The 17,145-nt window shown below is 35.3% G+C and overlaps 1 protein-coding gene across 3 annotated transcripts in view; it reads right to left on the bottom strand.

The window, feature by feature from the left end:
• Window positions 1–842: 842 nt before the first annotated feature.
• The window catches only part of CDH11 (cadherin 11), an 82,180-nt gene continuing 65,877 nt past the window's right edge, over window positions 843–17,145 (bottom strand). For all 3 annotated transcript variants that reach the window (XM_048068825.2, XM_067004181.1, XM_013176658.3), the window contains 7 exons: window positions 14,893–15,080; window positions 13,122–13,375; window positions 12,001–12,137; window positions 11,665–11,786; window positions 10,739–10,856; window positions 4,751–5,002; window positions 843–3,747 (listed from right to left, as the gene is read on the bottom strand). In XM_048068825.2, coding sequence (XP_047924782.1) covers window positions 3,251–3,747; window positions 4,751–5,002; window positions 10,739–10,856; window positions 11,665–11,786; window positions 12,001–12,137; window positions 13,122–13,375; window positions 14,893–15,080 — 1,568 coding nt within the window. In that variant the 3' untranslated portion in view covers window positions 843–3,250. The remainder of the gene's footprint in view (window positions 3,748–4,750; window positions 5,003–10,738; window positions 10,857–11,664; window positions 11,787–12,000; window positions 12,138–13,121; window positions 13,376–14,892; window positions 15,081–17,145) is intronic.

The following is a 17,145-nucleotide window of genomic DNA, read 5'->3' on the forward strand; positions in this document are numbered from 1 at the left end:
TACATTTGTACTGTGGATATATGAGAGATAGGGGACGCGTCAGCCTTGCTCAGATGCAAGTTTTCCTGGTGACAAGCAGCGAGAAAAGGAGGGGACTATTTTTGCCAATGGGAGCACATACATCTATCTATGTAATGTATTCCATTCGCAAAATAACTCTTGGTTAATGTCTCGATGTCTGTAACTGATGGAATCAGAAGGTATGTTGTTGTTCCCCCTATTCTTCCATCTCAAAATGATGATCCTTAAGCAGGATGTATGAGAGGGAAAATATGGCCAAAACATTATCTGCACTTGCTAGTGTCCGTTAACTTACCTGCTGCAGAGTTGTGCTGATCCTCCCATTAATTACTGTTTGCCTTCAAACCCACTGGAGTTACAGTGAATCTCTCTGTGGCCTTCCATGGATGTGAGGCTCAGTCCTTCCCTGAGCTCAGGCAGACAGTGAGACTACCTTAAAGTAGCTCCTGCAAGTAAATCCCTTCCCAGGTTGCTCAGATCCTTGGGAGCACTGCTGCAAACTACAACCCCAGCCCACAGTCTTCTCTAATTTGTGTTGGGGACTAACCCAGCACTGCTGTGCTGGGCAGATTTTTGCACTCAAATTATAAGCCTGAGACTCCAGCAACCACTGCTGTGAAGTTTAACACAAATAAATGCCCTGTCGTTCTGCCAAAACACACTGTTCATTGGGGTGCTGCAGATGATACGTAATGAGTATAATTCCCAGCATTTCAGAGGTAGTGTTGGCTGAGATTAGCAAGACTAACTTAATAAAGCACTATCATAATTGCATATTCACTGGGAAAGGGAAAAATAATCAAATGAAAAAGGACAAAACCAGCAGGGAAAGAAAATTTATTTCCAAGCATCTACGAGAGTGCTACAAACAATAGAGACTAAAACTCAAAGCATTTAAAACTATTAAAAATGTAGTTGACAATGTCCTTCTTAAAAATCAAACATAAAAATGTAGAAAATGCAGTTATTAATTCTAAAACTTGCTCAATAGTGAAACAAATCCAGATAGCATCAATGAGGATGGAGTCCTACAAATGACTTTTTTTAAACTTTATTTCCATTTGTTAATTTGTAAATTGATACTCATTTCATTTTTTAATGTTTATTTAAATTTATAATGGAGAAATGTGCAAATCTAGCAAAATATTCTTTGGATTATAAACAGAGAAAAAATCAACAACCAAAGAAATTTGAACTGAGTTAATAATAAACTATAGAATTATATAGAATGCATACAGCTATAATAAAGTGAAATATTACAATAAACATTGTAGAGCAAATCTGCTGATTTAGCAAACTTTGCCTTATAAAACATAGGGATATAATGGGACAAGTGAATATGTTATGATTATAGAGCTGAAACATCATTCATAATTTTAATGAATTAAATTTTAATCTAACTACACATATGGGGGGTCTTCAGAAAAGCAATACACCAACAAATCAGATTTCCTCTCAGATCAAGCAGTTTGGTACTTGACTGCAAATGAAGGACAGGGTCTGTAAAATGAACAGTAGAAAAATGTATATCACTTCTATTTATTGCCTCTTCCCATATTGCAGCTGCTGATCTCTGACCCTAAACAGCAAACTATATTAAATTTAGCACAACTACAGCTGTACACAGATGCTGAAAATGTTGATGCACGGAACATATTCCAATCCCTTGCTCATTCTGAACTAATATAAAAAAAGTTATAGATCATTTTTTGATTAAAAACATACATTACAAAGAACAACTCTGAAAGCACTCTGTATTTCTGTCATCACAAATTAAAATGTCTTCCTATCAGTGGACGATGCTATTCTACTGCAGTAAACAAAAACAAAAAAAAATAAAAATAAAAGTAAGTGCCAGAATCTTAATTAATACTCAGGTAAGGTAATTGTCAGGTAGAACAGTCTTTAGGGAAATTATAGCTAAATTGGATGAGATTTAAGTCTCTAAAACCCGCAGAAGCTTAGCACAGATATGGAAATCACAAGCCTGGAGTAAACTGTAAACACAGAGTGCTCCTGTCCACTTATAAAGTCATTTCTGAAACCTCTGGAATTCCTAAGATATAAGATAAATGCGTATTACATGGGACATATTTAAAAGTATTACACTTAATTTAATCCAGAAAACACAGTCATATTATATGAAGATTATTACTGTGTTCTGGGAGCAGCCACAAGCCGTAGATAGAGAGGGTACAAAATGTTCACCAGACGTTACTTTTTTTTAATCTAAAAAACAGTTGTAAAATGTACTTGATTTTTAAATAATCACTTAACAAGGCAACAAACCAACTACAAACACATAATAAATAAGGCTATTAAAAGGTCACAACTGTAGTAAATTAGTCAGAACTATAAATGGGACATTAGAAACACTATGTTTTTCCTTATATGCTTAATAACCAGAACAAGAATTAAAAAAGAATCAGTTTATTTCAAAGTCTGCTTCTTATATTGAAGCACATATTAAAGCAACAGTACAATGTTCATAAAATATAAGTGTGATGCTGTAACATTTCTTACATGTCAGAATACTGATATTTGTATGTATACTAAAATAAGAATTTTAAAATTGTACAAATAGATACATTAAAAATGACATAGAAATAGGGCTCCTCCCACTGCAACAAGACAGAGTTTTTATATCTGGCACGTATTAGTTCAAGATGAAAGTATAAGCAAAAAGATTTACAAGAATCAGCAGTAACAAGTTTGATGCTCAAGAGACATAATAATTGTACATTGTACTGTACATACATCATATGGGTTTAAGCTGGCTGAATATTATATATTTCAAGTTTAAAAATGCACTACCATATAGAGTGTCCATAGTTTAAGGCGAAATTACAGCTCAGAACTGTTATCTTTTCTAATTTGTGGAAGCTTCTTTGACATAAAAGATTTAGATGTTCATAACACGTAAAAGATTTCCCTTAGTTGTAGGTTCACTTTTAGCATTTTCCTTCATTTAAATATTTTTTATTTCTTAAGTGGGTTTTTTTCCTCTAGTGAAGTTGGCAGCCAACTTCTATATTTGCATTTTGCAGGAAAAGGTACTTCACAGTATTTACCACTTTTATGTCCTTTTTTATCAAAGGAATCCTTTCTGTCAAACTTACATGTTTAAATGAGACTTTTCTTGATTTTTAAAAAAATACCTGCTTAAATTTCTTCTGGATTCTTCAGAACATTGGACACAGTTCTTAAGGCCAAATCTTAAACTTTATTGTTAAGAATCATCATCAAAAGTGTCTTTGGAGCCATACAAGTCTGCAAGTTTCTTAAATCGAGGTCCCCAGTTTTGTAGATAGTCGTAGTCCAAATCAGAATCTGTTGTCGCTGACTCTAACGAGCTAAGTGAACCAGCCACTGAGCCTCTTCCTTCATAGCCATAGATCTGAATAGAGTCATAGGGAGGAGCAGTTGGATCGTTATCAGCTTCTTGTATTCTTGTGTTGATGAAATCATCAACATCAACACTATTGGGAGCCGGCCGAAGCCCTGGTCTTGGCATATACTGATACTCAGGTTTTATGTCTTTACGAGGAATAAATCCATTGATGCCATCAGGGTTCTGCAAAGTAGCTATGTCAAAAGCTTCAGTATCTTCTTCTCCTCCACCTTCATCATCATAAGTAATAATGTTCTCCCGGACATCTTCTTCTTCAAAAACAATCAGCGGTTCTTTTTTCTGCCTTTTCAGTGTTACAAACAACACTACAATGACTAAAGGGGAAAAAAAAAAAGGGCAAGTTAGTCTGCACCTCGAACAGTAGCTGCTTTATAAATAAGATTGTTGCCTTCACCGAAATCTCAGCTTTTAAGCAGCAGTTCAGCATATATTTGCTAATATCTGCATTTTTAGAATATCCAGCTAAGTAAAAGCTATGATGTTTGTCCACATGAATTGAGCATACTGATTTGAGGGTTTCTCTTTGGGCTGAATACCACTGCTCATACTAATTGATCATTAATGCAAGACTTTAATTCAGGAAAAGCATTTGTGGGTCCCTAATGCAGCAGCACTGCCTGAGCTGCCCAATCACATGTCTGCCTGCAGCAAAACAAGGATCAATCTTTACTCTCCCCTGTATGCCCAAAGCTAAACTCTAATTCCATGTTCTGGGCATTTCCATGACAATGGAATTTTTCTGACAGAACAGATGAAAATACATGCCTTTGTTGACGTGTTCCTTCTCACTGCAGATTTCTTTAAAATTACTTAAAAATACATAAGAAAAGACTATAAATTACTGTGGACAAATTAAAACATTTTATGTATATATTTTCAAATCATCAGGAAAAGCTTTATAGTGCTTTCTTAAAAGCAGGTCTTCTGAGCCCTTCATTTGTCTTCAACACAAGAGAAGTTAGAGGGAAATAGCTGGCAGGAGCCATTAATCCTGGCTGACCTCAATAAGGAACCTGTCATCCAGGGAAGATCACAAAACTTAAAACTGTATGTCATGACCTCCTTTAAACAGTGTCCCTGATTAACTGATATTAGGCCACAAAAGGACATTCTCTAAGCACACACAGACAAATTCTCTGGTGCTTTCTATTGCAGTTATCATATATTGCATTTCAGCCTGCCAGATTAGTGCCACCTGTAAAAATAAATGCTAAGAAATTAAGATTGACTTCTCCATCTCAGAGCCAAAGGCAAAGCTTTTTTTTTTTTTTTAATACAAACAAGTATAGAAGACTAATAAGTAAAGAACTTTTTTACCTAACAAAATCACAATGCAAGCGAGAATGGCGATTAAAGCTCCTGTGCTCAATCCAGCATTGAGGATGTAGGCTTCAGCATTACAGGAGAGCAAGGAGCCATTGCTGTCGCAGCCGCAGACTCGAATGGTGAGGGTGTTGGTGCTGCTCATAGGGGGGAGTCCACCATCACTTATTACAATGGGAAGAAGGTATAAATCTTGCTTTTGGCGACTAAATCCTTCACGTCTAACAAGAACACTTGCTGTGTTATCTGTTTAAAGAAGGGAGATGGTCATTATCATTTTTTCCTCAAAGTTATCATCTTAGCAAATATGGAAAAAATATATTTTGCCACAGTGGCCCTGAATTTTCAGATGTTTTAGAATGTAAAAACAACATGAACAAAGTATCACCTTCCTACTGACCCCAAAGCAATTACAGTACTGTGTTTCATTTATACAGTACCACCCCCAATTTTAAGGGTGATGAGGGTAACAAAAGGAACACAAAAAACATCTCTTTTTGTTAGTACTTTTTAACGTATATTGTTCTCTTTTCAAAGTATCTTAGCATCCTTCATATGCAAGTTCACCAATTACTTAAACACCACAAGGGAATATGCTAACAGTAAACAAAGCAATTATTATACAACTCATAATGTTTATGTTTATTATAAAACAGACATCGTATAAACAGCTGAATATTAGATACACCAGCTAAGGCAACGTAACACATTAACTGTAAATACTAAACAGTGCATATGTCACCGAAAGCCTACCCTGCAAACCATTATCACAGAAAATGACAGTAATAGTATTTTTTGCACCCCAGCAACTTTCTGGGAAAGTCACAATACTTCAACAACTGCTAGACTAATTGGGCCTTGGTATTGCTGTTTGTACTGGTTCTAAGCTCTTTCGAGAATTAAAGCCTTCAGCGGAGGGGAAGAAAACGAATCCTCTATTGACCTATTGCTCTTGGTGTTAGACCTGCAGGAATGGAAAACACCAACATGGCCTGTGTGAATGAGACTCCCACCAAAACACAAAAGCCAACGCTTACTGTGTATTAGCAGATCAGAGTCTCAATGTTCATCTACTTCAGTAAGATGCACTGAAGCAAGCAGCATTTTGGCAAAACCAGTTTTTCACCCAAACTTCTCCAAACCAGAATTCAGACAGCTCAATCATACATGCACAGCCTGTCGGGACACGTTGTGAATTACATGGACATGTACTGCGTTAAGGTGCCTGTCTAACACCATTTCCACTTGTTATCACTGAGTAGTTGCCTGCCTTGGGCTTCCTGGTCCAGGGCATCAAAACCAAGCATCCGTCTCAGCACAGAAAGCTGTTTTGGATAGTCCTTTGAGCTCTCTGGGGCAAAAGCATTTGAAAGGGAAGTGTGTGACATGAAACACTCGGATGAGATGGCCAGGGCTTCCTGCTCCCAACCTTGACAGACAAAGGCAAGGAAGCATGAACAGCATTTCTTTATTTGTGCTTCTTGTTTCTCAGTTCTCAGACTGAACCAAAGTTTATAAAATTGTAAACATCCCAAAGTAAAACAAAACAACCACATCTGTGGTTTTCAGACCTTCAAAAACTAGTTTATGATGAGGATTTAATTCACACAACCTTTTCTGTTTTAAGAATGCTCTTTACTTTTCACTATATAATGAAAAGAAAAAAGAGAATAGAATGGTCCTTTTATCTGCTAACAGAGGGCTATTCTCCTCCATTTTATTGCTGCCTTGGGGTACTGCAGAAGATTAATCATTTTCCTGTTGAAGAGTCAGCATAAATTCAAGAATTTAATAATGCAAACCATAAAACCTCTTTTAATGATCTAATCATTTTCCATGAAAATCTGTGAATAAATTATACCAAAAGAGAAGTGTCTTGCCTTAATCACCCTTGCAGACAGTACCCCTGATGTAGGAGAAGGTCTGAAACAGTCTCCAGACTTGATGGACACAGATCAATTTATGGGATGAGAAGGATGCTTGTACTAGGGTCCTGCTTATTGAGATCCTCCACACTAGAAAATTTTGCAGATCACACCAGAAAAGGATGAATTTTTTTAGGACTGTCTTAGATACATTTGATACATGCAGAATTAATTCACCTCCCAATATCACTTCTGGTTTTTGGACGTGTCCTTTGTCTCTTTTCAAAGTCATTCTACCCCTCTAAATGTTTACATGCAACATTTCCCCAGCTAGGTTTTGTGGCACAATTTTTTTTAAGGACTTTAGTGATATCAGTGTTTATGTGATAGGGGTCTTATTTTTGGATAGTAAGTTAATGGGCTCATGATGATTTTATATAAATAGAAGTGTAACGTTTGATATCTATTAACCTAACAACAAATACCTGAACTAACATATATTGATACAGAATCAAATTATTCCAAAGGGTTGTCTAAAATGCATTTAATAATTCATTTCATCAACCTGAGAGCAAAGATCTGCTCTATTAAATTAGAGTGCAGCAGGACAGACAACTCTTGTGCCAAAATATATGAACATCAATAGAGGACTGAGATACAACTACCTAGAGGCTGTAAAGGCAAACTGGAAGGAAATATATGCAGTATCAAGTATTCGTATATTTAGTCTGTTGGTTACACATTTTTTATTATATCATATTGCATGTTTCCTGAATTTTGGCAAATATTATTAATAGCTTAAATAGTATTCCTACTAGAAATAAGAAAAGGATGGAAAATTACTCAGTTATTATACAGTCTGGCCAATTCCACTGCGGTCAATTACATTATACTAAAGCTGAATGTGATCCAATGGGTCATTTATCTGGTTTAAGTTGAGGTGATTTCTAAGTTTATATATATATATATATAAACTTATATATATATATTTAAAAGTAAAATCCAAACAACATTCCTGGCTAAAAATTAAAAAGGACTACCATGTCATTTTTTATTTTATTTTTTTCTGTGTATGTTCACTTCTTACATTTAGAAAGACATAATATCCACAGGAGAAAATAAAACTCTTTTACCTAGATAAAAGATAACATATAATCCTAGCTAATATTCTCATCCTCGCATATAATCCTAGCTAATATTCTCATCCTCGCTTTTTCATCATTTTCAAGTACCAGGAGTATAACTATAATCCAGGTATAATGGCATTTTTTTAAGCCAAGAAACAGAAGTTAAATGTCAATACCAGCTTAAAACTATTACTTAACACATATGGGAGCTACTTGACTGGCAGTCTTAAAGAACTCAAAGACAGAAAGAAGAAGATATCCATCTCAACACCATCCAGAAAATACACATGCTCTCATTTTTCCAGCTATTATTGTCACTGATTTTAGTGGATTCATGAACTTAATTTCAGTCTTCATAAAGCTCTGTCTTGCATATTTGAAAACATCACTACACCTCACTTTTGCCAGTGTGGTATAATGCATCCTTGTGCAGCATGCAAAAGCGAAGTGGTTGCAGTACTTCCAGCAGTACTGGCTTTGTGCCTGGCCTCCACACAAGGTGAGCCCAAGTAAAGGGCATTTCAGTTTAGGACAGACAGGGCAGGATTTAAAGCAGGAAATCCATCTGCTAAAAATCCATCTCTCTGTGGTGAAGTGCTATGAGCCTCTGCTGCTCTTTTGAAGCTCTGACTTCAATAGGAGTAAAATTGAACAGAGCCTGGGCAAACACAGTGCTGTTTACTTATGTGGTATAATGTAAGTAAACAGCGCAAAAGTAATTCGGTATTTTATCACAGCATGCGATAAGCCATTATCTCATGTTTTCTACTGAAGATAGTCTCAGCTGAAAAACTTGGTAACACAGTAGGCTATTAATAGGATGTAGAATGTGATTACTTTTTTGGATTACTGCAATATGTGATTACTTTTAGGAGTTGGTAGAAAGAAACTCTATTAAATGATAATTATAGGACTGTATTCGCTTTAAAGTTCTGTAATAGACCCAAACATTGGAGTTTTCATTAACTGTTCTCCACAGTTAATAAAGCCATTTTTCTCTGAAACTAGTAATTCCCTCTGAAAGCAGTGGCATGGTATATAGACTGCTCAGATTTACAAATGAAAAAGAAACTTTAAATGATCATGTAAATTATTTGACTTGCCAATGATAGCACACTCTGAGAAGTTCTTTATATGGAAGTAAACAGAATTTTAACTCTCTACAATACCATAACTTAGATTTTTTTAAAAAACGAAACAACACAGAAATAGTTAAATTAACAACATGACTGCAGTAAGGATTGTACAAAAATGATAGAAAAGACAGGATGTAAATGGATGGATTGCACTACACTATTTATTTCCTAAACAAAAATTTATACAGGAAGATTCAATCCTTAAATACTGTCTTGTTGAAATAAACTTTTCAGATATTTAGGTATAGTCACTACGTTTGATGGACATCATCATTTCTATCACAAAACAGTTTCATCTGGGCTTTGTCATGAGAGAGAGAGAGAGAGAGAGAGAGAGAGAATCTGCTGAATATGGAAATGAAAGATTAATGGCATTGGCTGGAGTCAGGCACCATAAGACCATTTGTCAGCAACTGTATCAAAGCATCTCAATTCTGACCTACGCATTCTCCGTTAGATTATACAATCTAATCCATTTTCAATTTAGTATGGCGACCAGAAAATATCTTGTAAGGAGAAATTTGACCTCAGGGTCTCAAGCAAAGAATTCATTTCTATTTACTTCTCTTTAAAATACATTCATCAAATTTTCAAAAATGGTGTTTTTCTTACTTCAAAGAGAATAAATATATTCTCTCCACTGGAACCTTTACGAATTGCTTATATATGTACAAGTGTCAAGTACTAGGCAACAATATTACTTTGATCCTTTAAGAATTATGGAACTTTTGTTTAGGAATTCTGATGATAATGGCCCTCACTTCAAATTTTGATGGCAATAGAAAGCATACCACAACATAACATTTGAGAGAAAAAAGTTGTTACTGAAATTATGTATCTGGATTATGTTGCCGTTTGTACTTCTGTCAATCTACAATAAATCATTATTTAAACCAGTTCAACTGAGTTCTACATTTCAGAAAACAGTTGTTTCCTTCACACATTAAAGCTTGCTATTTAAAACCAGTTCTTTAGAAGCTGAAACTGTATTTTTTCCCTGTACAGGAAAACAACAAATGAACATTGAACATAAATGTTATACTGATTATCACTAAATAAACAGAATAAATATTTATAATGGCTGAATCTGTATTCCCCCCCCCCCCCCCCCCCCCCCCCCCCCGATTCCTCAACATTTGGCAAGTCAGGTTCAATGATGTTATCATGTTGGAATATCAAGTAAGTTTTAGCTTTTATTTATGCTTGCTTGTTTTGTTACTAAAATTTCTTACCTCTTATGATGCTCATTCTGAATGCAAGACTATACTGTATTTCGTTAACAGAAAATTGGCAAAGGGATCGGGATACCCATATACTGAGATACACCCACTCTGGATTTCTGTTTCACAGCAGAAATTTCCTACAAAAGTTTAGTATCACAGTGACTTCTTTCCATTAGGACCCTAGTCCATGTCTCCTGACATCCAAAAACTAGCAAACAGAATTAGGTGAACAAAATACAAGCAACATAATTTATCCTTCCCTCACTAACTTTAGATTAGGAAGTAGTTTTGTTTAAATCAAGGAGACCTGCTAATTAAATTTAGTGAACATTTTTCTCAATGTTTTGTACCTTCTTCCTGGGTGATAAAATGGCAGTGGATTTTCATGTAGGGTGTTATTATGTAATTTTAAATATGTATTCAAGAAAATGAGTGAGTTAAAAAGCATTACATTATTCCAAGAACATCCCTGTATTTCAGCTGTATTTTTTCTGCCTTCCTCCCCTAAATCTCTAGAAAACAGGCACTCTGTCAAAATTAATGAAAATGCTGTTGCATGACATTAAATTGGCCATTAGTTTTCTTTTGTCATTTCTTTGGACACTATTATAGAGGGAACCTTCATACAAACCTCTGTTGTCTCTGAGTGTAAAATTTGGATTATGAATAATTTCAGGTGGTAAACTGAAGATAAATCTTGGTCCATTGGCCGAGTCATCCTTGTCATCAGCACTAATTGTAATAAATTGCTGTAAAAGAAAAGTGGTGTGTAAGCAAACAGCTCCTTCTGTGGATACATCACATGCAGACAGCATTCTGAGAAATCTTTTGAATACAAAGAATTTTGAAAGTCAGAGGAAATAGCTGAAAACACGAAAATATCTCAACAAACGTATGCAATTATAAACATAGCGCAGACTCAAAGCTAGAAAGGCAATCTTTACTTGATATTACATTTAACCAACACAGGATTATAGATGTAAAAGTATACACCTAGATACACATTCTTATATAAAGACCTGTGCTAGTGATAACTTAGTAGGCTAAATAACATTTGCAGAAACTTCAGCAGCTCACAATGTCTCTTCCAAACTGCTGCACCAAATCAAAACGTGCAGGTAGTGTATAGTGCCTTATTTCCACCTGATGCTCTCCCTTTTCCTCGCAGGTTGTTCAGGGATAAATCTGTAAACTACACCATACAAGCACTATACTGTGATTCTTCTTATAAGATGCTGAGTATTTCTTAATATCCAAACCAAGCTCACAACTGGTAAAGTTGTTCCCAACCAGCTCTGTTGCCCATGTACTGGTGGATACTTACAGCCAACATCATTCACATTCAATATACAAAGCACTCTTATTGCTAAATGTTGATAGCAATACAAAATGAAAACACAGGAAAGTACACACAGGATGAGTACTCTAGGCATTTTGGCCAAAATTTAAAAATAAATGTTCAGTTGCTGCTATTTATTCAAGCTTTCAACACAAAACTGGGCTAACACCCTAAAGTAAGAAATTCAAATGTGGTGAAGGTGGAGCACGCAGGCTTACCTGATTGCTTCGAGCATTCTCACAGACAAACGCTTCATAGGCTGCCGCAAATCTGGGGGCATTGTCATTGACATCAACAACCTTAATTGCAACCGGAACTTTGGCTTCCTGGTGTTGTTTGTCTATGGGTGTAAGCAAAACCAGAATGAAATGGAAGCAGGAAAATCCCTCAAAACAAACAAAATCACAGCAAAAGCTGTATTAGTTGTATACAAGTGAAAAAGAAATAGGCCAAGGTATTTCTGTTAGGATTTATTGCAGCGTACCAGTTTGAGTCAATTGGAAGACAACAGAATTTATAAAATTGATAATAAAATAATTCAGTGAAATACTTACGAACTTCAACTGCAAAGACAGAGATATTATGCCAAGCAATTTCTTCCCTATCCAAAGCTTTTATTGTCTTGATGTTGCCATCATCTGCATTAATAGTAAAATATCTTTCAAGGTCAGTGTGACGATCAATTGAATACCTAAAGAAGATTGAAAGTTGGTAATTAGGTAAAAGAAAGATTTAGCAGTTTCATGCATCCAATTTTTTTATAACATTATCATTTTTAAATAATTGTAAGCAGTACCCTTAATATTATTTTCAATGTAATGATAAATGGTTCTTTTAAAATGATGTTCACTAGGTTCAATTCTACGTTTAGAAAAAATATTATGTCAAAATACTAATAGTAAGTGAAAATTATTGTTCTTTGAAGTCTCTATATTAAAGCCCTCCGATTTTTTTTTACATTCTTCTCTTACAAAATATGATTAAAATATCTACAGAGTTATTTCTGATTTTTATCTATATCCTATTAATGACAAAGATCATTTAAAACTTCTGATCTTTGGATTACTCAGAATGTTAATTGATCATACTAGGTTATTAAATATTATCCATTACCTACACATGTCCACAGTTTTATACACCTCTGATTACCTCTTTACCATGCAATTCTTCAAAATGTTAACTATACCCACAAAATGGTGTTTTATAATTTAAGTTACACTGAGAACATGACAAAGTACACTAATAGAAGACTACCCAATATAACTGCAGAAAGTAGGTGTGTGTATGTGGTTTCCATTAGAAATTAACGCTTTACAATAGTCTGTAATCTACTGCACGAACTTCTATCTTTTGAAAAAAAATGTTGTGATAATAAAATAAGATTTTTTAAGAATGATAAGATATAGAATAGAATCTAATACAGATGTCCTCAGGTATATTTTAGGTAGGCACAGCTATGGGACACTTACAGCACTTCTTTCTGATACAGACTTTGAGAAAAGAGTACCTTATGGAATAAGACAAAAACAATGCTGTATGGTTACAGTTAGCAATATTCTGTGTAAATTAGGAATATTACTATCTGAGGTCTATTATGCTATCTTAATAATTTGCATAACAATTCTAAAAGCTTACCATGCTTAAGAAAGAAACAGCCTGCTCTAATGAAGCATACCTTATAGCACTGTTTGCAGCATCAGGGTCTTTGGCATGTACTTTTCCAACCACAGTACCAGATGCTGCATTTTCTTGTACTTCAAAAATATAACTTGGTTTTAAAAATACAGGTGGTTCATCAGCATCTTCCACTGTAATCTTCACTGTTACTGTGTCCTTGAATGGTCCATTGCTGATGAACTTCGGATCGATATGTACATTGGCTGCCTCTACCTTCAGACTGTAGGACTTTTTGGTTTCAAAATCTAAGAGCTGTGAGAAACAAGAAAATAACGCATTCATTCAACAGAGTTAGCAAAACTAGTGTAAAAGCAGTAAACAGTCTCCTAGTATTCAATAACATAAAACAAATGTGAGCATATCTGTCAACAAGCTTGGACTGAAATGTGTGTATTTAAAAACAAAAAGACTGAAATAGAAGGAGCTACATTCTATGTATGGAGCAGCATAAGAAGGCACTCAAAATACCAAGACAAGAGTCTTTGTCTTGCTCTTTGCTTCCTGTATCTCTCACGAAATCATCTTTACCGGGAAAATTAACCTTTCCTTTGTGCAGCCTTCCACATAGCACAGAAGAGGGATGGATAGGAAAGGGGTTCCTACAAGATGTCACGCTTGGACTATCCCCAAGCTGCCAGGCATTCCTTTAGAGATATTGATATGGACAAAGAAAAGTTATTTTTTTTTTTTTAAGTAGTAGAGGAAATATGAAGATGGCTTGCAGTTCTTTGATTTCTCCAGTTCTTTCCATCCCCAGATCTCATGTCACTTTACAAAGGGGAGGTGAAATAATGCCAGCTAGGTGCTTTAGAGAGCCTAATCCAAGACACAGCATATCTGCATTGTCGTCAACATGAAATGGCTGCAGCGTTGCAGCATTGGTCACCTCAAAATGATCGCGCCTTTAAATATGTGAGAAACAGGTGCCAACCACAATTTACAAAGTAGGCTAAGAACATAAATTGAATGCAAGCAGTGACAGTATGCCCCCATTTTAAAATGCACAAGACATACATTCCCACCTCTGCTAGAACAAATACAGGAATTGAACCACAGGATAATTTTGATTAAAGGAGATCTCTGGGTCTCCTCCAGAGAGATTGTCCCAATTTACAGAGCAGGGCTAACTTAGAAGTTAGGTTGCCCAGGCATTCTGCTTTGACTTTTGAATATTTCCAAAGGAGATGAATAACTAAAAAGATATGAAGGGCAAAATAAGAATGCTTAAATAATGAATAAGATTCTATGATTTCTAAATCATAATTTGTTTCATAACACTTTTAAAAATCATGCTGATGTATGAAATCACTTTAGTATTTCTGCTGCTTTTGGCATAGCCTGTGACTCCTTCAGAACAGTATTTTGGACAATGCACAGCTGAGGAATTCAAACTATAGGGCATGAGGCTGTTCAGACTGAACATAAAGCAACAGTGAATGTCTGCTACTTATCGGCACTAGGCAAAACTTCATTAACAATGAAGCTGATGGCATTGTATTTTACCGTGACTTTTTATTATGAATTCATTTAGTTTGTGAAATTAATCCACTGTACAGTTTTTATGTAACTCTTCTTGGTTATTTTCTTCCATTCCAATTCAGCTAATGGGGAAATGGAATATTAAGAGTTAATCACAGCTTTAGAAACAAATTAAGTGAAATTGCATTTACTGATATTTTAACTTAGGTGATAACCCATTACTGCCACATACTCTGTCAGAAACAAAGAACACTGCACTTTGGTAGGTTTGAAAGGACAGTACTACTTACCTTCTTAAGCTTTACAACACCTTCCTGAGTCTCATAGTCTGTTGTAATTTCAAACATATCCACTCCATCTCCATCAATGATGCTGTAAGCAACTAAGCCATTTTCTCCAATGTCCGGATCTTTGGCCTTCACTCTTCCTACTTCCTCTCCAGGAACAGCTGCTTCTGACACTGACATCTGGTACACACCTGGCAGAAGGAAAAAAAAAAAAAAGACATTTGCCTTAAGTATGCAGTCTGCTCTCCAGTTGTAAATTTGCTCATTTAACTTATAAATTCCAACTAACCACAGTAATTTTTTACTCTTTGAAATTCCCTGAAGGAATGTTATGGTATAAAGAGCTCTGAGAAGGCATCTGTGAAATCTTAAAACACATTGCTAATCTATATAAAATTACCTCTTCATTGATGTTTTACATAACATCTGTATACCTATCTGTTCCGGGAGGGGTTAAAAAGACAATTGATTCGTCAGAATGCAGAAATTGTTGTGATGTCATCAAGCTTATAATTCATATTCAGATGTTACTACAAAAATTGAAGGAAAATTCTGTTTCATATGACTCACAGTATGACATTCAATTCTATACTTGTGAAGTGTTTCTGCCAATTTATTCAGTAGCCACAAATTATATATAATATGAACTGGATAGACCTGACTGCTATACTGCCTAAAGAATAAAACTGCTGCTTTCTATGGCTTTAATTTGGAGTATGAATGTATTGTCATAGTGATTATTACAATTTACCACAACAGAGAATATATACCAATTTGTGTAGGATTCCATACTTAAAAAAAAAAAAAAAAAAAAAAGGCTTTCCCTCATCAAAGTTAAAAAGGAAAACCATCCCCAAATATCCCATAGTTGTGGTGCTACACGTTTCTCTTTGTGTATTAAGGACACTAGAGCAGACCAATACTCTTTCTGGGTAAATCTCCTACCAAAAGTTGTCCTGTAGGGACCATTGCTTCCTGGACCTTCCCAACCTACCACAGTGTTCACATAACATAACCTGGTTCTAAACCTACAAATCTATGTCAGCATTTTCTGCCATTTCATCAATATAAGTGAATAAAAAAATAATAATACAAACAACAAAACAGCATGAGAAAATGAAATAATCTGATTTATCCTCCTCTCCATAATTGTTCTTTGTTGCTACAGTAGCACTCTAGGAACATCCGGAGACTTACACCAGGCAGGGACTTGGCTCATTACCCGTAAAAACAATTGGCACATGTCATGGAAATAGGCCATTAACTCCTGTCACAAAGAATCCAAAATTTAAGCACATAACTCATTAAGGGTTTGAGCAATGAACAAAACAAAAAGAAAAAAAAAGGTAAAAAAAATTGCATTTGGCTATTTATATAAACCGGTCAAATCCTGGTTTTGTTACAAAACACTCCCAATTAAGGTTTTAAAATTAGGTGCAAATGATTAAGTCAAATAACTGATAGTTCACATTTGCACACATTGATTTAAATATTTTCACAGAACATTTTTTTTTTTTTTTTTGCACTCAGTAAAATGACTAGAATTTGCTGAGAAAAATACATCATTTGATAGAGTTACTGAGCAAAAATACCATGTAGTGGGGTCCCAGGATATGACTGGATTAAAAAGATATGTTTGTGAAGTGTGTAGAACCTGACATTTTTAGGATTTAACACTTTTCTGTTAGAATGTAGAAAACGCTAACAGATTTTTACATTTACAGACTGGCTATGTCATTTAAGCTCTGGCTTGAGGGTCCAGGAAACTGCAGCATGAGCAGAGAGCCATGTTCACATCCAGGATGTATCACTGTTGTACGGATGCTCAGAGGGGAAGCAGGGTGGGGTAGGATGGTGCATATGCTGCGCTCCAAAACAATCCCATGCAGAGATGAGATGTAGGACAGCTGTGTGGGTCCATTAATATACTTCCACCCAACTGTGAAGACTGAATCTGTTAATGTCATCCCTGACTAATTTTGTACATGAAAAATAAATAGCACAGGTATTGAAATAGACTTTATTTGACCACCAGCAATATACGTCAACCATCAATTTGAACATGTAATTGTACCAAATTTGGTTTTATTGCCATGATAAATATAAAGCATAAGGAGTATCCAGTCTTAACTTTTATCCTTACTGACATACATCGTTCCCTGAGAGTGTTTAGAGAAGTAAAACATGAAGCATCAACACTGAAAATGAAAGGCTATGTGAAAATAAAAAATGATGCTCACTCGAGGGTCTGTCAAA

The sequence above is a fragment of the Anser cygnoides genome, chromosome 12 (genome assembly GCF_040182565.1).
Source record: "Anser cygnoides isolate HZ-2024a breed goose chromosome 12, Taihu_goose_T2T_genome, whole genome shotgun sequence".
NCBI classification, from domain to species: domain Eukaryota; kingdom Metazoa; phylum Chordata; class Aves; order Anseriformes; family Anatidae; genus Anser; species Anser cygnoides.